This window comes from Aotus nancymaae, unplaced genomic scaffold (assembly GCF_030222135.1).
Source record: "Aotus nancymaae isolate 86718 unplaced genomic scaffold, 86718_ANA_hifiasm-v0.15.2.pri h1tg000059l, whole genome shotgun sequence".
NCBI classification, from domain to species: domain Eukaryota; kingdom Metazoa; phylum Chordata; class Mammalia; order Primates; family Aotidae; genus Aotus; species Aotus nancymaae.
This window is the reverse complement of record NW_026988473.1, coordinates 67,637,590-67,662,255: the sequence shown is the minus strand read 5'-3', so window position 1 is coordinate 67,662,255 and position 24,666 is coordinate 67,637,590. Positions and strand designations below refer to the sequence as shown.

Sequence of the window (24,666 nt, the reverse complement as noted above, 5' to 3'; positions counted from 1 at the left end):
ACATTTTTCTTAGATATTGCAAAGAACCAAGGCAGGGGGGAAAATGGAGTCTAAGAAAGCATTACATCTGCAAAATTCACAGCATGCATTAGTGATATGAAAACAATGATTTTTGACTTGATTCATGGCACTGAAGAATTCTCAATGAGTTTACCTGGTCCCAAGTCATGGAAGCAATACTCTCAATTGGAAAAGAAGTCAACAAATGCAAAAATGAACCAATAAACAGATAATTTCAGTGAGTAATAGGTGATATGGAGAAATATAGGAGGCTACATAATACCTGGGATGGGAATGCAACACCTTTAGCTAGAAGACCAGGGACGACATCTCAGGGAAGGAATCTTTCATCTGAGATCTGAATGAAAAGGAGGTGTCCAGGAGAATACCTAGGGGTAAAGCAATCAATGAATGCAGATGCCCTTAGAGAGGACTAGCGAGAATATCAGAGAGGCAGGAAGAAGGCCAGCATGGCTACGTCCTAGGGAGTGATGGACAAAGTGGTGAGCAATGAGCAACAAAAGGCAGACAGTGGTCACGGGGTTTTATATCCCTTGAAGGGACTGTGAATTTTATTCTAACTGCAATGGAAAGGTCTTTGAGAGCTTTTCTGTAAGCGGGGCAAATTATGACCTGATTTTGTGCTTGAAAACAATCTTGGTCAATGAGAAGTAACTGCAGGACATGAGAAAAACCAGTTGGGAAGCTGTTTCAATAGTCCCTTAAGAGTAGCTTTGTTTCCATTGAGGTGGTAGCACTGAAGAGGTGGGGTGTATTTCTGTGTTAGAAGTAAAATAGCTTGTTAATAGATTGGGTAAGGAGTATAATGGAAAATAAAAAATCATTTAAAATGCCTAGATTTTCCAACTGTTCTCAGTGAGTGGTACCTCTGTTTTCAGAAAGGAAGATTGTAGACCAAGCTGACGTGGGAGGGAATGAATTGGAATGACCAAATGAATGTCCTTTCTCCCAAGTTAGATTATAAGTGCTTGAAGATCATGGTTTCTATTTTAGGCATTATTTTTCCCTTTGTTAAATCGGGCATAATTCCTTGCATATATCAGGTGGTAACAAATAGGTATTGGCCAATTAGGTGATTGGACAGCCAAGGTATGAAGAATGGATGTCTGAACCTTCTACTAAGTTAATGAACTATAATGAAACTTTTGGCCTCTAGAGATGGGTTTTTTAATTCTTGTCAAATTTTAATGTGAAGGGTGGACACAGGGAGGGGAGCTTCACACACTGCAGTCAGTTGGGGGGGTTGGGGGAGGGACAGCGGGGAGTGGGGAGGGTGGGGAGGGATAACATAGGGAGAAATACCAGATATAGGTGATGTGGGGATGAAGGCAGCAAACCACATTGCCATGTGTGTACCTATGGAACAATCCTGCATGATCTGCACATGTACCCCAGAACCTAAAGTACAATTAAAAAAAAAAACCAGAAATGTGAAGGGTAAGAAAACTATAATAGATTTAAATTTTTTTTTACCCTTACGCCTTTTCAAATTCTCTGACTTGCATCCTCACAAAGTTGTAACTTGCATACAATATAGTTGCTAATAAGTACTCATGTTTCATTAATGGGAAATTCATTAAAAGCTTCACTTAGGAGCTTTTCATTGCAATCCAAAGACAAAACATTTTAGTGTTTTTGTACTTTCCTTATATTGATATTTTACATTTAATATTAGCCTCATATTGGTAGTCTAATGGCTATGAATGCTAAATATTATCAAGCTGTTCACAGCCACAAATGTTTATAAAAATTGTTTTGTGTCAGAAAATCCTAGAATAAAGTGCCAGTTTATTTAAATGGAAAGAGCTTGTTGCCAGTGCCTAGTTTCACCTCACTGGATCAAATTTAAAATCGTGGTAAGCATTGCACTTTATCATGTTGGGTTCTTAATTTCCTGCTTACTTGTTCTTCTTTTCAATATTAGAGCTCCGGTAATAAGGAGAAGATTAGTTGAATAAATGACCACGTGGCTACTTTGAACTTACTCAACCAAAAAGAATAGCAGAGAAAGAATATTCAGAGTGTGAATAGTAAAGAGAAGAGGGAACTGAACAATTGGCCTTTTATTCTGTTACCTACTAGTACAGTGATGGTGATGACTCTGCAGTGGACATTGTAAGGAATTTCTCTTCCCTGACCATTGTAAGGAAGATTCAGATTGCAGCTATCAAGTGAAACGTCTCCTCTTTCGTTATACAGCTGGGGCTTTTCTATGAGGCTAATACACACAAGCTACCAGATTCCACAAAGTCAAACATCCTACGTTTATTTGGATGCCTGCATGAAAAATCAGTAAGGAAAATATATTGTAGAATAAACAATTCTTTATTGAAAATAGAACCCAGCAATATAATAGGAGGTATTCTTTTCTTAGCCTTAGAACCCTTACTTGGTTGCAGGGGAAAAGCAGCATGGGTAAAGGGTTTTTCATTTGCTCTACAGAAAGGCTCTATAAGGACTGGTCCCTGGAAATGCTAGAACAGAAAGGCTTGGAATTCATTCCAGTCTTCTTCAGAACTACTTTCTCTCCACCGATCTTTGGCTGTCTCTAACCTTTTTCCAGCTGTTTTATAAATCTGAGGATCATGAAGGGCTTATTCTAAATGACAAGAGTGACTATGTTTTAATTTAGCTTAAAAGCGCTCATGACTTCTTCTTTGCCTACAGAATATAATCCAGACTCCAAAGAGCAGTGTTTCCTGTTTCATGTTTAAGGTCTAAGTTCTTCAGCAACTGTTGACCAAACACTTCCCGGTAAAACTATCTCCTTGCTCTCATTTTTGGATGACATGACTTCTTATTCTCTACTTCTTCCTCATGCCTCCTCTCTACTCACTACTTCTTAGTGTTTTTTTCTGTGTTTATCTTCTGCTACTCATCCTATGTTTGCTATCACTAAGTCTTCATTTCAGCTTTCAGTTCTTTTCATCACAACTTTTCTAGGAATATTCATGGCTTCAAACGAACCTATACAATATTGACTCCAAAATGTGCCTTTTTAGACCAGAACTATCTACCGAGATTAAACTCTAATATCAATTTAATATATCTACCTTGATGGTACACATATTCCCTCAAACTCACCAGATGCAGCATCGAAATAATCATGTTTCCCTCAAATCTATTATTATTCTTATACTCCTTTCTCAGTATAAAGTACCACTGCTGACCAGCCACCCCAACCAGAAACATGGAAGTTGTCCTGGATTCCTCACTTACCCACCACATGCAATTGCCACATCCTGCAGATTCCATTCTTAGCTGTAGCCATATCTTCCTTACTTCAACCCATTGGTTATTTCAGGTTCAGTTCAGTATTTACTGACACCTACTCCCAAATCGCTCTGCCTTCCTGGGAAGTAATTTCCATTTACTATTTTCTATGCTTCATACTTTACAAATTTTTTTTACATACATGAAATGTTTTTCACAATTTGCTTTTCCCCATTAGAGCAAACTGTGAAAAGGTACTGTTATCTACATTATATGATGACAGGACTAGAGATGAAATGAAAATGTTCAGTTTTTGAAATTGTCAAGAACCTCGTTAAGAAAGGTGGGAAATCCCTAACCCAAGTCCATTGGTTCCCAAGCCCGTGCTTCCCCATCGCAGTGCTGTCTCCCATCTACACCCACTAAAGTAGGAGAGGACAGTAACAACTGAAAGCAAAAAAAAAAAAGGAAAAATCAAAACAAGGAAAATGAAGTGACTTATCCAGGGCCACTGAGCTCATTATGAGTACAGGGGAAAGCCCTCATTTCTGACATCCGCACCTCTGCTCTTTTTATTTTTTCAAAAAAACTCTGCCTCCTTGATGTTGCTGAAGAATAAAAACCAGAGTATGTTATTCTCAAAAATTTGTTTCCTATTTGAAATGAAAAGATATCCAGGGCAATTTGAATTAGATGCCTAAAATCCTAGCTGTCATACAAAAATCTTCCCATTTCAAATTCTCTAATTGGTGTTTTTTGTAGTACCTATCTGTTTTTATGTAAAATTTCTAACTAAAATTTGCTTTCTTATTTGAAGTAGCTACACTTATGAAACTATCTGATACTTGATTTAAGCTATTATAAATTCAGTTTTTCATTTTCTTTGTGAAGACTAGTCAGTGTGGCAAGGGTTTTTTGGGTGTTTTTTTTTTTGTTGGATACAGGTTCATACATTACTAGGCACCTTATTACTTTCTGAGATGCAGCTTGTGTACTGCAAAAGCCTAGAAGAATGATGTATAGCCAGCCATCCAAAACAAAATGAGTAAAGGCAGGAATACTCCTGCTGTATTAAAACACTACATTTTGGTCCTGGTGTTTCAGGCTGTGAGACTAGTCATAATCCATTTGAGTCAGTCTACTGGGCAAAATGCTGGGCTTTCTCATCACTGCTTTAAGCAAAGAGTTTTTCATGGAGATTAGATCAGCATTTGAAGTGCACTTGCAGAGTCTCTTGGCTGCCTAACAGTGATGAGTGGGATTTTTAGAATGGCTAGTATTTGGGCTGCCATGTTCATCATTTAACTGCTGTCACAGAGAAGAATATGGAGTCACAGCGGCACAGGATGGAGAATCCAAGGGCTGAGAATTGCATCTGTCTTCTGAGCTCACCTTAACCACATTTGGCTGTGCAATTTAACCTAAGTCTCCTTAAGAAGACTAAATTCTCTCATGCTATTCTTTAAAGATAAAAAAGAACTAATATCTGGATGATAATCCTGTTAGACATTCATACAACAGAACTTGTCTTATGATACACGTCGAGAACCAGTTATTGACTTGTTAGTCAAAAGTTTGGATTTAAAGTTTCATTTATTTTAAAAAACTTAATCCCAGCACTTTGGGAGGCCGAGGAGGGTGGATCACGAGGTCAAGAGATCGAGACCATCCCGGTCAACATGGTGAAACCCCGTCTCTACTAAAAATACAAAAAATTAGCTGGGCATGGTGGCGCGTGCCTGTAATCCCAGCTACTCAGGAGGCTGAGGCAGGAGAATTGCCTGAACCCAGGAGGCGGAGGTTGCGGTGAGCCGAGATCGCACCATTGCACTCCAGCCTGGGTAACAAGAGCGAAACTTCGTCTCAAAAAAAAAGAAAAAGGAAAAAAAGAAAAAAAAAACTGCCTGCATGTCTTAATTACTTCACCTTAACTTTTTTAAATATAATTGTATAGTGGCATAATAAAATCAGTGTTTTATTGATATTTAAAAGAAAAAATGGTATTTCTCCCAATATAGCTCCTCCAAGGTATTTTTTGAGTTATCATGTCATTACTGACTGGTGAGTGAATTCATTTAACATAAAGTATAACCACATTTTGAGTGTCTTTGGCTATGGAATGAAAAATTGGGGGCTCTGAATTTCATCCAGTAATTTTCTTCATACTTATTTCCATCTATTTGTCCCAGCACACTTGATTTCTTAATTGGCCACAATTTTAATTTTAAACAAGTTATCATTAGTACAGTCTTAATTTTGCATTTCTATAAGTCATCAGAACTTTTAATTTGAGAACAGTTAGCACATATGTTCCTTCAACTTTTTTTTACATGTGAGGGTCAAGATTTTTTCTATCATTTTCAACCTCTGACCACAATTTTGACGGTGTTATTTCCAATGTCTAAACTGTTCGTTAATTGCTTTAAAATATTTGGCATACCAAATTTACTTATCAGGCCAGAAACCTGGGACCCATTTTTTTCTTAAGTTCCATTTCATTTTTCTTATATAAATCATACCTTAATCCATCATCCATACTTTCCCTATTGGATTTCTTTAAATTTGGGTGAGAATCAAAAGTGAACTAAGTGAAAAATTCTTTCTTTTATAATTATTTTCTAATCTTTCCTCTCTCAGACCTAGTTTGACAGCAATATTTTTGACTATTAACACATACTATTTTTTAGTTTTTCCAAGATCAGCAAACTTTCTTTTGATAGAAACAAGGCTTTTTTATACACACGTATTTCATTTTTGCAACATTTAATTATGTAATTAGAAAAACAAATGTAATTAGAATAAACTGATTTAAGAACAATTACAATTGATTCTTTATTAATATACAAATCAGCTGAAGGGAATGGAAATTTATGGGACATAAGCATGCTGCTTGCTGTGGACCTTGGTCTGCCTGTCTGTGAGAGAGTGGAGAAGATTGGTTAGTCTATTAAAAGGATGCTCATTAAGAGAGCTCAACAGTGCAACTTGTGGACCAGCTATTAAACTGGAGGAAGATCTGTGATCATTTGCCACAATGTACAGTCCTTATGCCTTACTATAATAATCAATGACTTAAATAAAAATGTAAAACTTGATTATATAAAACTAGATGAAAGAGTAAAATTCTGTAATGGCTAACACATCGTAAATGCTCAATAAATACTTTTATTGAATTAAATTGATGACTGAATGTTAGCTTAACAAACTTGAAAACTAGATCAAAACCAATACCATTACATTTGACATGTGATAACTACGTTGAGCCCCAAAATCCAATGTGTAACTACATGATAGATCTGATTTTTAGTCATTTGACATCACAAATAGATGAGAGGTTCAGTGGACCTTAAACTTAGCAATATAATTCAGCAAATTGTAAAGGTCCATGTTACAGGAGTATGGGATCCAGATGGAGGAAAGTCAGCATCTCATGGCACTCTTCACTGTTCTGAACACATCTGAAACTGTGAGTTCATTTCTAGGTTCTGCAGTTTCAGTATTAGGTTGGTGCAAAAGTAATCGCAGTTTGTTTTTCATTTGAAAAAATGGCAAAAACTGCTATTACTGTTGAGCCAACCTAATAGATACCAGAAGAAAAATGTAAGAGCATACAAGGAAAGATAGCTAAGAATCTTGAAACTATCTCATAAAGAAAGAATCACAAGTGTTAGGAATGTTTATTTGTAAGAGTCGAAGATGCAAGGACTATCTCAGTCATCCAGTGGCTGCTGTGGACAAATGGGTATCACACCAAGAGAAGGAAGAACTTCTTAATAATTATAGATGTCCACTGTAGATCATATTTCCCACGTGTAGCAGGGTCATCAAGCTAATCTTATACAAAACCAAACTCAATTATATTTTTCTATTTACACATATACTTTCCTTTACACACATGCACTTCTGTTAAAGCTCCATAATCCTCTCAGTCATTGGTAGATCTCCATTCATTCTTCCTCGTATCCCCCGGTCCTAACACCAAAGTCTGCCTGTTTCTGAAGGCTTACTTGGAAGTCCTAGAAGAGCAAACAACTGTTCCTAAACCCTGGGAAGAACAGGCCCCTTTCTATCTAGGAGAGTTTAACTTTCGGGAGGAGAAATGCCTACCCAGCCAGATCATTGGAATCAAAATGTCTTCTCCATAGCTCCTTCTTATTGATTCCTGGGTATTCTACCTCTAAATGTGTTAAATACATTCCCTTTTCTTAATTTTTACTCCATTATTCAATTTAGGCATTTATTAATTTTCTTCACCCTGATGGTTTACTGTTAATCTCCCTGACTATAGATTTCCTCCACTTCATTTCATTATTTAGAATATTTTAAGGTTTACTTTTCTGAATCACAGACATCACCATGTTGACCTCCTTACTCCCCTTGACTTAATAACCTTGGAGAGCCCACCATTGCCCCTCATTACCCATCCACAGTCAGCTTCCTGACCTTACTCCTAGCCACTCTGCTCTGGCCAAGCTAAGACACTCAAGGTTCCAGAGCACACTACATATTTTTGACCCTTCATGATCTTGGTCATGCCCTCCTAGATTCTCAAAATGTCTTATTTTCCTTCACCATCCTTTAAAATACTTATATATTCTTCTAAACATAGCTTAGATGGTTTGCCAATTACATATACCTGGGGATTTATTGAAAAATGCTTTCCATGTTATTTGGACATGGGCCAAATGATTTATTTGCTTTCACTATTCTCTTTATTATCAGATACTTATAGAGTACTACAAAATTGAAGAATGAAAGACTCATCCCAAACACCTAACTTGGTGTATAATAGGTCCCCAATTAACATTTATTGGGTATCACTACAACATATAAATAATTATACAAGACACTTCATGTTAAGTGTCCATGAAACAACAGGAGGGCTATCCAGTTTCATGGAGGAAGGTGATGATGTTTTGATTATGTTAAATTTGAGGTACTGATTGGATATCCAAGAAAAATAGTGGCAACTTAATGCGTGCACTACATTAAGAAAGAAGGAAAGTAGACAGAAAAAGAGAAGAAGGAAATACTAAGGTAGATTAAATAAATGATGGATACAAATAAATATGCAAGAGAGAGATGAAGAGTTAAATATGACAAGGATAAATGCAAGCTCATTAGAAGTGGAAAAAATAGGCAATATTGAATATTCACAAGGAGATATTTTAATGATGAATGTGACTTTGCAAGTCACATTAAGTAACTTTATTGTTATCAGTTAATTGGTAAAGTACTCAAAAAACCTTTTGTGCTGTCCATTAAAATAACATAGTTTTAATATTACAAAATATTGGAAAGACCACACATCCTAACTCTCATTGCTTCAGAGAAGGAGAAAATTAAAAAGCCCTTTGTTACCACCAGCTAGGACCTTTGTGTTCCATGCATAATAGAATAATTTCAATTCAGATGCTCAAAAATTTTTTAATTTAGCACAGCAATAGGAAGGCATCTTTCAACACCATTCAAATTTCATTTTTTAGGCAACAGTTTGGAATCTTTTACTTGGAAAAATCAGAGAGTTCTTGGAAAGGAAACTCTGTGGTGCTTTTGCTCAATTTTATTTAATGACAGCATAATTTGGACAGGCAATGGGGCATCATGACACCTCTCTTTGGGTCTTAAAAAGTCTTGGTAATATTTATCTCCACAGTCACCTGATTTAGTACCTCAGTCAAGCTACCTAGCTAGGGAATTGGTGCCACAGGTTTTCTACCAGGCTGCAGGGGACTTACTCTCCAGCATCTGTGTTATAGCAGGATGCTGAGCCACCCTCATGCTCATTCTCCCCACCCACTATTCATCGTTACTTAAATCTTCATAAATGTTCAGGGCTTACTAATGAGGTGGTGTGGATACGACAGAGAAGTTCCTTTATTAAGTGAGCCTCATAAAAATGATCTTCAAAAACCACTGACATGGAGGTTGAGCATACATCACAAAAATGATGGGTGGTATTTTATACCAAAGAAAAAAAGAACTTGTCAGTGTTAGTGGGAGTTCAATATTTTCTTACAGAGTGTTTCAGGTCTTCTATATAGACTAGTCACAGAGCTTTGATTTCACCTTTTTATGAGACAATATAATTTGTCTCAGAGAAGCAAGCACTTTGGAGCTGGCAAATCTGGGTTCTATTTTTGCCATGTATTAGCTAGGAGATCTGGGTCTTAATTTCCCTTGAAAATGGTCATGAAACCTAGTTCTTGATGCTATTGCAAAATTTGATAGAGAAAAGTCATGGGGGCCTTCCAGATAGATAGAATTCAATCCATGGTATCCATCATTCAAAAAGACATTGATGAACGGTCTTTTGTGTGCCAACCCTGAGCTGACAATGATAGATGAAGAAACCCAATACCTTGCTCTGCAAGCACACATGACTTTATAGGAGAAACAGGCATGTAAGTAAATCTTAGTGATTCATAGCCCTGGGTGCTGTTATGGATATGTAGAAAAATGAGATGACAGCAGAGAGCAGTATGTTTTAGCTGTGATTTCCTCCCTTGGTTCTTCCTCCAGCACCTCCCAAAATTCTATCTGACTGGCCACTCTTCCTCAGGAGGTGAAAGAGCCAGGCAGTGGTTACCTGTAATTTCTTAGTGATGGGAACTCTACAGCACATTTTCTATGTAGCCAGTGATGTGGAAAGGATAGAACATATTTGGTCCAAAGGGGAAGATGTTTGGTGTTCTTTAAAATACCAGTTGTAATCACCATCAGGTAGCTCCAAACATCCATTGCAAGTATCCCTCCTGCAAGTATGGCTTGGACATAACTATTGTATTTGGGAATAACAAAAATTCATTTTTGTGCACAGGTGTTGACTATATTCATCTTAGTTCACTGTATTTGTGTTAGAATAGAGTATAAAGGATAATTACATTTTGGAAAAGGCTCTATTTTTTCCAAATTTACATGCTAGGAGAAACTGGCTAACCTTGCATGTGTAATATAAAAGGAGTCAAATTCTCTGAGCACCTCATGGTACCATTTGCATATACTTTGTCACTAAAACTTCAAAGGGGATATTATTGGAATAGAGTAGAATAATGAAGTAATTAGTTGTAAGGTAATGATAAGTGATATTACTGAATAATTCTTTGTTTTAATTTTGTGAGATGAATTAATAGTGAGAAAGCTATCAGAAATTAGTTACTTATTAATCTTGGTTAGTGAACATCATTAATCTTTGCCTAAGTGGTACTACCTAGACCAGTGGAAGATAAATGGTAAAGAAAGGATTAGACATTTTGCACAAAAGATATATAATTAGCCAATAAATATATAGAAAAAAAGTCATTCTCACTAATAAAGAAAGAAATGCTCATTATGATTCTGAAGCATCATTTTTCATCTATTAAATTGTTAGGGTGTTTTCAAAGTTATAATGTCAATGCTTGTAAGACTGTGGGAAAACTGGTACAGATATACATTTTTGGAGGCAATAAAATGGTACAAAGCTTTTGAAAAGTAATTAGTAACATAAATTAAGAACCTAATAAGTGTTTCCATTTTGGGAAATGCATCTAAAGGGAATTGTAGAACAAGAAAAAATTAATTGATGTCAACGTGTTCATTGCAACACTGTTTATAATATTATAAATATCACCTAAATATCCAACTATCAAAGGATGGTTAAGTAATTATATCTTCATAGGAAGTAACATTATATAACACCAAAATAATAATTATGGAGATCCCATTAGAAATGCTTAAATTGTAATGTTAGGAAAAGCATAGGATATGAAGTTACATATGTTTCTGTATATATATAAAACTATGTGAAATACATATGGACATGTAGAGAGTCAGTAAGATAGAATGGAAAGTACACACACTTGGCAATCAGATAGGCTTTAGTTTGGACTCTGGCTCCACATTTGCAAGCTGCTGATTTCTGAAAATTATTTTAAGTTCTGTATGTTTTGCTTTTTTATATATGGGAATACTCATATCTACCTTATAGGACTCCTACAAGAACTACATTAGATAACTCTATAAAATGTGAGAGAAGGTAATGGAACTATGGGTGATTTTTTTTTTTAATTTCTCATTTTTATTTCCAGTAATTTTGTAATATTTTTGTAATAGAAAATATATTTTAATTTGATTTTTTTTTATTGCATTTTAGGTTTTGGGGTACATGTGAAGAACATGCAAGATTGTTGCATAGGTACACACATGGCAGCATGATTTGCTGCCTTCCTCCCCTTCACCTATATCTGGCATTTCTCCCCATGCTATCTCTTCCCAACGCCCCGCCCCCCGCTGTCCCTCCCCTATTTCCCCCCAACAGACCCCAGTGTGTGATGCTTCCCTCCTTGTGTCCATGTGTTCTCATTGTTCAACACCCGCCTATGAGTGAGAACATGCGATGTTTGATTTTCTGTTCTTGTGTCAGTTTGCTGAAAATGATGGTTTCCAGGTTCATCCACATCCCTACAAAGGACACGAACTCATCGTTTTTGTTGACTGCATAATATTACATGGTGTATATGTGCCACATTTTCCCTGTCCAGTCTATCATCAATGGGCATTTGGGTTGGTTCCAGGTCTTTGCTATCGTAAACAGTGCTGCAATGAACATTCGTGTGCATGTGTCCTTATAGTAGAACGATTTATAATCCTTTTGATATATACCCAGTAATGGGATTGCTGAGTCAAATGGAATTTCCATGTCTAGGTCCTTGAGGAATTGCCACACTGTCTTCCACAATGGTTGAACTAATTTACACTCCCACCAACTGTGTAAAAGTGTTCCTATTTCTCCACATCCTCTCCAGCATCTGTTGTCTCCAGATTTTTTAATGATTGCCATTCTAACTGGTGTGAGATGGTATCTCAATGTAGTTTTGATTTGCATTTCTCTAATGACCAGTGATGATGAGCATTTTTTCATATGTTTGTTAGCCTCATGTATGTCTTCTTTTGTGAAGTGTCTGTTCATATCCTTCACCCACTTTTGAATGGGCTTGTTTGCTTTTTCTCGTAAATCTGTTTTAGTTCTTTGTAAATTCTGGATATCAGCCCTTTGTCAGATGGATAAATTGCAAAAATTTTTTCCCATTCTGATGGTTGCCGATTCACTCTAATGACTGTTTCTTTTGCTGTGCAGAAGCTATGGAGTCTGATTGGGTCCCATTTGTCTGTTTCGGCTTTTGTTGCCAATGCTTTTGGTGTTTTGGTCATGAAGTCCTTGCCTACGCCTATGTCCTGAATGGTTTTGCCTAGATTTTCTTCTAGGGTTTTTATGGTGTTAGGTCTTATGTTTAAGTCTTTAATCCATCTGGAGTTAATTTTATTGTAAGGTGTCAGGAAGGGGTCCAGTTTCTGCTTTCTGCACATGGCTAGCCAGTTTTCCCAACATCATTTATTAAGCAGGGAATCCTTTCCCCATTGCTTGTTTTTGTCAGGTTTGTCAAAGATCGGATGGTTGTAGATATGTTGTGTTGCCTCTGAGGCTTCTGTTCTGTTCCATTGGTCTATATCTCTGTTTTGGTACCAGTACCATGCTGTTTTGATTACTGTAGCCTTGTAGTATAGTTTGAAGTCTGGTAGTGTGATGCCTCTCGCTTTGTTCTTTTTGCTTAGAATTGACTTGGCTATGTGGGCTCTCTTTTTGTTCCATATGAAGTTTAAGGTGGTTTTTTCCAGTTCTATGAAGGAGGTTATTGGTAGCTTGATGGGGATAGCACTGAATCTGTAAATTACTTTGGGCAGTATGGCCATTTTCACGATATTGATTCTTCCTAACCATGAACATGGAATGTTTCTCCACCTGTTTATGTCCTCTCTTATTTCGTTGAGCAGTGGCTTGTAGTTCTCCTTGAAGAGGTCCTTTATGTTCCTTGTTAGTTGTATTCCTAGGTATTTTATTCTCTTTGTAGCAATTGTGAATGGCAGTTCGTTCTTGATTTGGCTCTCTTTAAGTCTGTTATTGGTGTATAGGAATGCTTGTGATTTCTGCACATTGATTTTGTATCCTGAGACTTTGCTGAAGTTGCTTATCAGTTTCAGGAGATTTTGGGCTGAGACGATGGGGTCTTCTAGATATACAATCATGTCGTCTGCAAATAGAGACAATTTGACGTCCTCCTTTCCTATTTGAATACCCTTTATTTCTTTTTCTTGCCTGATTGCTCTGGCTAGAACTTCCATTACTATACTGACAGTTTAATTTGATTTTTACCACCAAAGTTATACTCAGAAATATGCACCTTGTGGCACTGACCGTATGACTAACTGAAGTAGTCTAAATATAGTACTAAACATCTCAAAGTTATTTGGTACTAAACATCTCAAAGTACACATTCTGCTAAATCATGTTGGTTTATTTATTTTTATTTATTTATTTATTTTGAGACAGAGTCTTGCTCTGTCACCAGGTGCCAAGCTGGAGTGCAGTGGTGTGATCTCAGCTCACTGCAACCTCCATCTTCCCGGTTCAAGCAATTATCCTGCCTCAGCCTCCTGAGTAGCTGGGACTACAGGCACATGCCACCATGCCCAGCTAATTTTTGTATTTTTAGTAGAGACAGGGTTTCACCATATTGGCCAGGATGGTCTCAATCTCTTGACCTCGTGATCCACCCACCTCAACCTCCCAAAGTGCTGGGATTACAGGCGTGATCCACCGTGCCCAGCCTGGTTTATTTATTTAACAAACACTTATATAGCTTTACCATGTGATAGCCATGGTTCTAAACACTGTATTCATATAATTCTTGTAATAACCCTGTGAGGAAAGTGCTGTTACTATCCCAATCTTATAAGATGAGAAGCTTACATACAGAGAGATTGAAGTAATCTATACAAGTTTACATAGGTATATGTAGTTGAGCCAGGCAGTCTGGCTACATAGTCCAAGTCCTGAATGCTATGATGCTTTTCAGCTAGTCAATTAAAAACATGATCAATGAATATCTGTGATGCTTGACACTGTGAGGGATACCAGGAAACACAATCTTTAACTTGAAGAGGCACAGTCTGTAAGTTGAATATCATTCTCTAGGTTTCAGCTGTGGTCTCCAAATTCTGTGCCTTCAATTTTAGACAGATATTATCTACATGTCACAGGAAAACATCTCTTCTCACCTGTGGTGACCAAGGTTCTGAATGAAAGTCTCTGCAGCCTACAGCTTGATTCTCTGTGGCAATGCCAGTGTTTGCTATATATGTGCTGAGAAATCCTAGAGCTTTGCAAAGGTGCCTAATGTTCTGCAAACATTTGACTGGTTTCTTTTTATATGTATATGTATATATACACATGTTCCTATATTTTGTGTATACATAACTAGTATTTCAACCAAAATATTTAACTAATACTATAAAGTTTGGCTGTTGAATTACTATTAATGTGCTTATCTCAGATGAAAGATTTTCTTGCCATCTCTTTCTAGTTAAAGAATATTCTAAGATTACAAGACAAATTCTCACAAATGTGAAAAATTGTTTTAAGAATTTAAAATGACTGTAGAATCAAACAGTCTAGATGCCATTTCAAGGATAGGAATTTACCATGTGACTCTGAGCAACTTTCTGATCCTCTCTGTATCTCAATTTCTTCACCTGTTAAATGAGACATACCTCATAAAGTTATGAGAAATAAAAGACATAAAAATATAAAAACACTTAGGAAAGTGACTTGGCCAATTTAAGACCTCAGTAAATGTTAGATATTATCATTTTATTTCTATTGCTTATCTGCAAAATCAGTCTTTTCTTGTTACATATAAACAAAATATAGAATTACATTAAATTTGAAGACTGATAGGCAGCTGAAAGTCCCATTTTTCAAGTTTTGTGTTCATCAAATAGTTCAATTATTATTGATTAATTTTACAAGTAAGTGTTACAAATTTGAACAAATAAATACATCTATACTAATTAAATACTACTATGATTTACAGATTAGGTTATGCATAAAATTTTGTTAAAAAAATATTCTGCAGCTTAAAAAAATACATTGCATCATAAAGAAATGTATATTTTTATGCTCTATGTTATCTCATTCCAAGAGCAAAAAATAACCTTTTCCAAATATGTTTGTTCATTTTAATATCTACTCATCATTCAGAGTTTACATTTGAATAATATACATTAAAATCAGATTATAAAAAATTAACTCTTATCTGGTAGAGTGCTATATTTTGGTGCAGGGTTCTACTTATCACCAAAGATTTAGTCTCTAGTGTATTTCTTTGAAGATTGATTCTTGGCAATAGGACTGATTAAAATGTTCAAAAACATTTTAAATAAATGATCTGTGTTTCTTCTGTCTTTTCTTGCAGTCATTCCCAACATAGCACCGCAACTCGTCAGCCTTCAGTGACTCTCCAGCGGGCCATCTCCCTGGAAGGGTAAGATGATAATACAGAACCTCTTAAACTGTGAAGTCTTGGAATTAGTCTTTCTTTCTCTCTCTGTCTCATTTTCTCTTTCTTTGTTTCTTTCTTTCTTTCTTTTGTTCTTTCTTTCTCTTTCTCTCTCTCTCTTTTCTTTCTCTCTCTCTTTCTTTCCTTCCCTCCCTTCCCACTCTTTCTCTCTCTCACAAACATGCACTCAAATATCTAGGAAACTCATGTTATGTGCCAAGCACTGTGCTAGGTACTAGATTTAATAAGTCAAATAAGATTTATTCTTTCCCTCCAGGAGACTTTATTGTCTAGTACAGATGATAGAAATACAAACACATACTTGTGATACAGGGTAAACATTACACTGTATAGGAGATATGCATAAGGGATTAATGGAGAATCCAGGAGGGATACCTAGCTATAAATGGGCATCTAAAGGGGACTAGGGAGAGGTCAGGTTGGTTCCCAAAAATACGTAACTCTTGAGCTGAGGACTGAAGCATATATGGATATTTGCCCAACAGTACAAATTCACAAGTATTCCTCCAAGGAAAGAAAAAACCTAACATTTACATATCTATTTATCTACCAACCACCTGTTGTATTAGTCTGTTTTCATGCTACTGATAAAGACATACCCAAGCCTGGACAATTTACATAAGAAAGAAGTTTAATGGACTTACAGTTCCATGTGGCTAGGGAGACCTCACAATCATGGTGGATGACAAAAGGCACTTCTTACATAGCAGCAAAAGAGAGAATGAGAAAACCATCAGATCTCCTGAGGCTTATTCTCTACCACAAGAACAGTATGGGAGAAACTGTCCCCATGATTCAGTTATCTCCTACTGGGTCTCTCCCACAGCACATGGGAATTATAGGCGTACAATTCAAGATGAGATTTGGATGGCGACACGGAGCCAAACACCACCTGTCTTACCTGATTTGATTTCTAAAGTACTCCTAGAAGATAGGTGTCTTTTTTTCTGAACGTTGATTCTCAGAGAGGTTGAGTAATTTTCCCAAGTGTACTGTATAGAAAGTAGCATAGTGTGGATTTGAAAGCAATTCTGACTCCACTGTGTGGCTCTGTCCCCTATAATGTGGTATGAAAAGTCTTTATTGAGGTGGAGAGCACTGGTTGTACAATTCATAAACCACATTCAGGCTAAATTAGGTATCATGTAGAATTTCCTAGTGTGAAAAAAAAATGGTGTAGAATTAGAATGACTCTAACCTTAAAAAACATTAAATAGAATCAATAACCTGCTGTATGGGATGGTACTGGAAGTCCATGTGCATATTAAGTGGCTGAGATGTTGTCTGCAGTAGAGGGAAGGGTATGGGGACTAATTTTACCACTATCTCTACCTTACTTCGTAATTCCTTTTGAAGACTTCTTTTGCCAGGGCTCAGGGTGGCTATCATTTCACATTTTGGCCATCAGCGCAAAGAAGACTTCCTCCAGCTATGATAAATAATGGCATTTCCTTCTAAGGATATTTCTAAACTTTTGCTTTCTTTCTTTTTATTAGCAAAAGCTTATTAGCAATTTGCCCTAACTATTTTTTTTTTTCAATTTTCCACTTGAGTTAAAGGACAGACATAATCACAATTCTTGTTCTCTGATGAGGCCAAAAATGTAAAGGTGTTACCCTAACTTTAAAACACCAGAGTGACTCCTTTTATGAAAAACAGCAAACTGTATAAGCTTCATAGTGATCTATTGTCCCAACTAGCATAAAGTACTTTGCCTTATATCTAGTGAAGAATACAATGTATTCTATTTCCTGTAAGAATGGAAGAAAACTTACTCTAAATTCAAAGAATTTGGTTTGAATCCTGGCCTCTGCTATTTTTTGTTGATCAGGGACCTTCACCTCTATGGGTTTCCTCAACAGCTACAAGAGAAAATGTATCAAACTCACTAATTCTTAAAAATAAAAGTAGCAGATACATATTGAACCCTCAGTAAGTACTAGTTAAATATACACTTAGTCTAAGTGTTCCGAAAAAACAAACAAGATTTATTTTTACAGCATAGATTAGTTTGAAGACTTACTTTGAACATTTGCTTAAATACATTTGTATGTATTTGTTTACATAAAACACTTCTGGATATAAAAAAAAAATTTGAGGTAGAAATAGCATTAGTAATATTTAGAAGGCAAAATCTCAGTAATCCTCTACGAAGTCCAGAACGCAAAAATTCATGCTATGCATGCCCAGCTGTTTGTCAGATGAAGAGGTAATGTGGCACATAATCATTGTGACTGAACACATAATGGGAAAGTTATTTTTCATCTTACATAGGCCAATGGATCTTTAGCAGGTTTCCCATTAAAGTGTTATACGGCTGAGTGTAGGCAATCAACTGAAATTGCAAATTCCATTATTTCAAAACTCTCCTTCCCAATGCTTTTGTGAAAAGCAACTACATAGGATATTTTTTAAATGAATGTAGTTTAAAAGGCCATATGTTTATATAATTTTCACCCAAGTTGCAATCTACTTGACATAAAATAAGTAGAGATATTTCAAATTTCCAGTTAATTTGATCCATTGAGACAAGAAAACTATCTAATTGAGTCCTCTACCATACATAGAGTTAATGCTGTTTTTAAATTGGTATCTGAATCATCTATAACTGTGCCAGACAAAATGAGGAAGAGTAACATCCCCATTAACAGAATAAGCTCTGTGTTTCGGTTTCAAATTGACAGACACAGCCCACACCTTAATCTCCTCTTCCTCCTGAGACCCTATTAAAGAAAGCTAATGGGATAATAATTTTAAAAAAAAAAAAAAAAAAAAGGAAAATCTCATAGTGATCAAGGAAATAGAAGGGGAGCATCAAAGGCCAAAAGGTTTCATTACATTTCTTTGCAACAGAAAGCCAGTGGAAGGGTATTGATTGGAAAGAACAAAGTAATCCCAGCCTTTGATCACCTATAGAAGCAGGGCTGTACAACTCCACGGGGCACCTTTTACACTGTATCATATCAGAATGGTATCTCCTAGAGTTACATTTCCTGGGTTGCCACACACAAGAAGCCCTACCCCAGTGCAGCAGTACTGTGTGAAGGGGCCCACAGCTCAGCAAAGAGCAGATCTGCCTAGCCAGCCCCAGAAAACTCAGAGCTGTTAGGGTAGTGACAACAGATGGGATTGAAAGCAGAGTCTGAGAATAAGAATGAAGAGTCCCCCCCGTAAGCATGCACAGCCCTGCACACAATAAAAGAAGGTTCTTCTCAGAAGAAATTGAATACTCTTTTGTAGCACCTAGATGAGCCAGTTTGAGAGTTGGCCCCACAGCCAAGCCCTTCACAGTGTGCTAGTTTGGGGCACAGTTTCATGTTTGCTTACTTAATCTCAAACCTTTACATTAAAAAGCTTTGCCCTTGTACACATCAACCCCTGCCAACATTTCTATTACTTCATTCCTAAATAAGTACAGACAGCCACAAGTTACCAAACATTTTAACAAACCTGAAAAATGACAGAAACAAAATTAAAACACACACACAGAAAAACTGTTCTCAAGGAAACACAAAGATAATTCTGGGAACAAAATATAATTGAATACTCATTATAGGCATTTTTTTAGAAATATGGAAGTAATCACTAGAATTAAAACTGAAATGGATAATAGAAAAGATGGAATCAACCTAAGTGCCTGTAAACAAATGGCTGGATAAATAAAATATGGTGTATATACACAATGGAACACTATTCAGCTATAAAAAGAATGAAATCATGTCAATTTCAGCAATATGTATGGAACTGGAGGCCCTTATCTTAAGTGAAACAATTCAGAAACAGACAAATGCCACATGTTCTCACTTATAAATGGGAGCTAAATAATATATACATATGGACAAAGACCGTGAAATGATAGACATTGAAGACTCAATAGAGTGAAATACCGGGAAGTGGTTGGACGATGAGAAATTACTTAGTGGGTAAAATGTACATTATTCTGATGATGGATATACTAAAAGCCTGGGATTCACCACTGCAGGGTATGGCCATGTAACAAAATTGCACTTATACCTCTTAAATTTTTTAAAAGCTGAAATGGTCAAAAGCAGCATTTGCCTCTGGAAAGGAAGGGAGGATTCTCAGTGGGGTAGCACAAATTGAATTTTGAGAAATGTGTTTGCAGCAAGGCAGAGATTAAAAAATTAAAAAGAAAATCATATGCAAAAACCTAGAAGCATTTTGTTAACACTGTTAAGACTAAGAAGTATCTCCAGCCACTCAAAAAGCTTTCTTTCATCCAGGAGAAAGCACTTTATGTTACCTTACAAGATCATCTGGTGGCATACTTAGAGGCAGAATTTTCCAGTAAAATTTCTAGTAGCGTTTTCACATTGGTAAAACAGCTGCCCTGGAAGATGTTGGCCACCCTTTACAAGTAGCACTTAACAGGAAACTTAATGGCCATCTTCAGGGAAATTCTTCAAGGAATTCTTTTTTATTTTTAATTGCATTTAGGTTTTGGGGTACGTGTGAAGAACATGTAAGATTGTTGCATAAGGAATTATTTATGGAGTAAATAGTTGGTCTAACTGACCCCACCAGAAATCTCTCCCAAATCCAGAAGTCTATGAGTATCCAAAAGAAAAACAATAGGAAGGAGGAAAAAGAAAGAGAAAGAGAGAGAGAGAATGGGGAGGAGGGAGAAGGAAAAGAAAGAGGGAGAGAGAATGGAAGTATTGCTTTCTTGCCCAGGCTAGAATGCAATTTAGTAATGGGTATTGAAAACCTCTTTTATACTGATAATTATACTTAATGATGTAGTCAGGAAGGAATAAGGGAAGAAGATAACAAACAAACAGTCAACCAATATTTAATTTAAACCTATGAAATGCTATGCGATTACTGAGGAGTGATTTACTTCCAATTATATAGTCACCTTTGGAATAGGTGTGAGGTGGTAATGTATGTTTTGTGTATTTGAAGTGGAGAGTTCTATAAATGTTTATTAAGTTTACTTGTTCCGGGTCCGAGTTCAAGTTCTGAATATCCTTGTTAATTTTCTATCTCGTTGATCTATAGAATCGTTAGCTCTTCTTGTTGCATTGATCCTTTTGCCATTATGTAATGTCATTCCTCGCCTCTTTTGATCTTTGTTGCTTTAAAGTCTACTTTATCAGAGGTGAGAATTGCATCTCCTGCTTTTTGTTTATTAGTTTATTTTTACTCTCTGTTTGATTGGTAAATCTTCCTCCTTCTCTCTGAGTCTTTGTGTATTGTTGCATGTAAGATGGGCCCGGATGCAGCATACCGATGGGTTTTGGCTTTTTATCCAATTAAAATATATATAAGTTTAATACCGGTGTTTGATGCTAGCTGGCTGTTTTGCCCATTAGTTGATGTAAATTTTTTATTGTGTTAAAGTTCTTTGCTTTTTGATATATTTTTGGAAAGGCTGATATTGGTTGTTCCTTTATATGTATAGTGCTTCTTTCAGAAGCTCTTGTAAAGCAGGCCTGGTGGTGGTGAACTCTCTAAGTACTTGTTTGTTCGCAAAAGGTTTAATTTTTCCTTCGCTCATAAAGCTTAGTTTGGCTGGATAGGAAATTCTGGGTTGAAAGTTCTTTTCTTTAAGGATGTTAAATATTGGTCCCCACTCTTTTCTGGCTTGTAGGGTTTCTGCTGAGAGATCTGCTGTAAGTCTGATAGGTTTCCCTGTATGGGTAACCTGACCTTTCTCTCTGGCTGCCCTTAGTATTTTCTCCTTCATTTCAACCCTAATAAATCTGGCGATTATGTGCCTTGGGGTTGGTCTTCTTGAAGAATATCTTTGTGGTGTTCTCTGTATTACCTGGAGTTGAATATTACCCTGCCTTGCCAGGTTGGGAAAATTTTCCTGAATGATGTCCTGAAGAGTATTTTCCAACTTGGATTCATTCTCTTCATCACATTCAGGTACACCTATCAAACGTAAATTAGGTCTTTTCACATAGTCCCATATTTCCTGGAGACTTTGCTCATTCCTTTTCATCCTTTTTTCTGCATTCTTGTCTTCTTGTCTCATTCTTGTCTTCCTATTCTCTCTCTTTCTCTTTAAAAAAAAAAAAAAAGAATATGATTTCATTTTTCATGACTGTGGCAATTGTATTTTTTATTAATATATAATAGATGTGCATATTTCTGGGGTACATGTGATATTTTGATATTAATAAATTCATATAATGTATAATAACCAAATCAGAGTAAATGGAACATCCATCACCTTAAACATTTATCTTTTTGCTGGAAACATTTGAATTATTCTCTACTATTTTGAAATACATAATAGATGTTTGTTGATTATAGTCACTCTACTGATTTATTGAACACTAGATCTATTTTTTCTATCTACCTGTATTTTTTGTACCCATTTATCAACCTCTCTTCATCCCTCCCTCCCTGTACCCATCCCTTCCTAAAAAAAAAAAAAAAAAAAAAGAAAAACAAAAGGTAGTTTTGCTTATAAACAGACAGGTCTAAGGGAACCCGTCCTTTCAAGTTAACTGGTTTGTGTTGATACTGCTATTGTTCTTTCTCATCAGGACAGGCCCAACTCCATAGGGACAGCCATGTACCACTGTTTGGCACAAAAGACACCCTTCCCACACTGAAAGGCCACTCTAGGCTCATGAAATCATGGCTCCATTCGGGCTGGGGAGACTCTCGTGTTCTGAGACTGAGCTCAGGTATCCTTTCCAAGGAACATCTGGAAACAGGACCTCTAATGGAATTATTCCCTCTCTTGTTCTCTACTTTACTCCTTTTGCCTGGATAGGAAAAGCTTTTTTGCCTGGATAGGAAAAGCTTTTTTGCCTGGATAGGAAAAGCTTTTTTTTTTTTTTTTTTTTTTTTTTAAACAACTAATGTGCTTCAGATTTCCCAGGATTATGCTGACCTAAAAGACTCAGTCTTTTTCCTCTAAGTACTCAGATAGTTGGTTCCAAAATATATGGTCATGGCAGAATGTGATCTGAAAATCAATATGTCATCTCTGAATCAGGACATAAAACCCAGGTCTACCATTTCTTACTGTGTGATTTTGGCAAGATGTTTGTTGCCCCATATACAAAGTAATCAGGTTGAGTTAAATAAACAAGGTATCAGATGGCTTCCAACGCTAACATTTCAGAGACAAAATTTTGGCTCATAGATATGAAGCATAAACTTTTAAAGGACCGTTGGGTTCTAGGTTGCTCGCCCTTTGGGCTAGCTGGCTTGAGTTATCTCTACCCACACATTCAGAAACCGTCTATACCTCAGGATTTGTAATCAGCATGAATGCTCAACTTCCTTCAGCATACCCTGGCCTTCAAAACTAGTGCTAAGTAGTATTGAGGGCAGGGAGGAGCTGTTATACTGATTAATATACTGAATTACAGTAGTGCTCTTTGAAACTTGAAAGAAGTGGGTTTTTCTTCACTGGCCAAAAATCTGAGCCTTTACTTATCACAGATATTTAAGTGACTCTATGAAAACAGAGAGGAAATTTGAGTAAAGGTGAAAGGATTTTTGTCTATTTTTAGAATGTATTAAAATAGTATATATTAATTTATATGTGTTTACATGTGTATATATGTATATGTATATGTATATATACATGCACATATATGTGTATATATTTATGTGTATGTGTCATTCTCTTTATTTTGCTTTCCTGCCAGCTGAAGAGTTTATTTACAGAGAATATAAGAAAAGTAAGGAGATGAGCACACATTTGAGTTTTATAAATGATCAGAAGAAATCAATCTGCTCCCACCGAAAGAATTTCTGTATGTGATTTATAGTCCAGTAAAGATAGACCGGCCTCCTGAATAAGAAAGTTCTGGGTGAGAAAGCTCTGGTTGAGAGTCCCAGCCTTATTAATGCTGCCACGTCACCTGCCAAAAAAATCTTAGCTGTGTGGAAGGACTCAAAATTACAGGCCCTCCTTCCATCCTGGGTGGGGGAGGTAGATCTTCAGAGTTTAAAAACCAGGGGACTCATGAGGAAGCAATCAGAGGAGCAGATTCCTCCAGACCATCTCCGTTTCCCCAGTTCAGCATCATGTGCTTTCTTTCCATTTTTCCTCGTGTCCCTGGAATTTCCATCTCTCCTCCTATTTGAACTGTCAGCTCCTTTTCCTTAGCCCCATTCCAGTTGGTGAACAGATTCTTTTTTTCATGTCCTTACTTCATAAGACATCCTTTTCTAGGCCTTATAATCTTTTTCCTTACGTGTGTAGAGCTTAAAATATAAAAGGTGTTGTCACGGCAAACTTCAAGGATTCTCCCAAATTTATCAGTATTGAAAAAATGCTGAGACTGTAGCAAACTAGAAAATATTTAAGGGCTACAAAGACGTGGGCTCTAATTCGCTCACAGGGACTGGATTTCTGTTGTCATCTGCTTTTGAAATAACAACTGTGTAAAAATAAATTAATACATAAGCAAACCACTGATGCTTGTTTAGAACAGCCAGAAGTTTCCAAATGTGGAATTTTAAGGACTAGTAAAATAGCAAAAATATTTTGTAAGATGACATAGAAAATCTAGATTTGTATTTTTCCAGGTAAAAACTTGTATAGATATTAACCACTATCGTCATTATTGTTCCATAAAAGAAAGTCTTCCTTAAAATGAAGGAAAAAAACATAAATTGAAGATTACAGAGTACTCTGTCATTAAAGCAGGCATTTCAAACATGTAGACTCTAAAGTTCAAAAGAATTTTTTTTTCTATATTTAAGGGCTAAATATGTAATATCAAATATTATATTTTATTTTAATTTTAGTAACTGATATGTGTTGTGTTTTATGTGGCTCTCATTTTGCTCTGATAACAGTTATAGGCACATTTAACCCACTTTGTGGATGAAGACACTAAGCTTGGAGAGGTTAAGTAGCAGAACTGACATTTGAGCCCACATTTTTACGCCACTACCCTCTCCCACGTCCCCAGACTTATATGTGTTTTGTTATTACAAGTTGGCCAACCTGGAGGCCTGAGTAAGACATTAAAATACAAAGTAGCACTCAATATGATTTCTGAGGATTTTGGAGTTTTTTGTTAACTAGAAT

General features: G+C 36.3%; 1 protein-coding gene across 29 annotated transcripts in view; it reads left to right on the top strand.

Moving 5' to 3' along the window:
* DLG2 (discs large MAGUK scaffold protein 2) overlaps positions 1 to 24,666 on the top strand; it is a 2,157,409-nt gene that overhangs the window by 1,745,942 nt on the left and 386,801 nt on the right. For all 29 annotated transcript variants that reach the window (XM_064365356.1, XM_012469540.2, XM_012469543.2 and 26 more), the window contains one exon: positions 15,528 to 15,596. In XM_064365356.1, the coding sequence (XP_064221426.1) occupies positions 15,528 to 15,596 (69 nt within the window). The remainder of the gene's footprint in view (positions 1 to 15,527; positions 15,597 to 24,666) is intronic.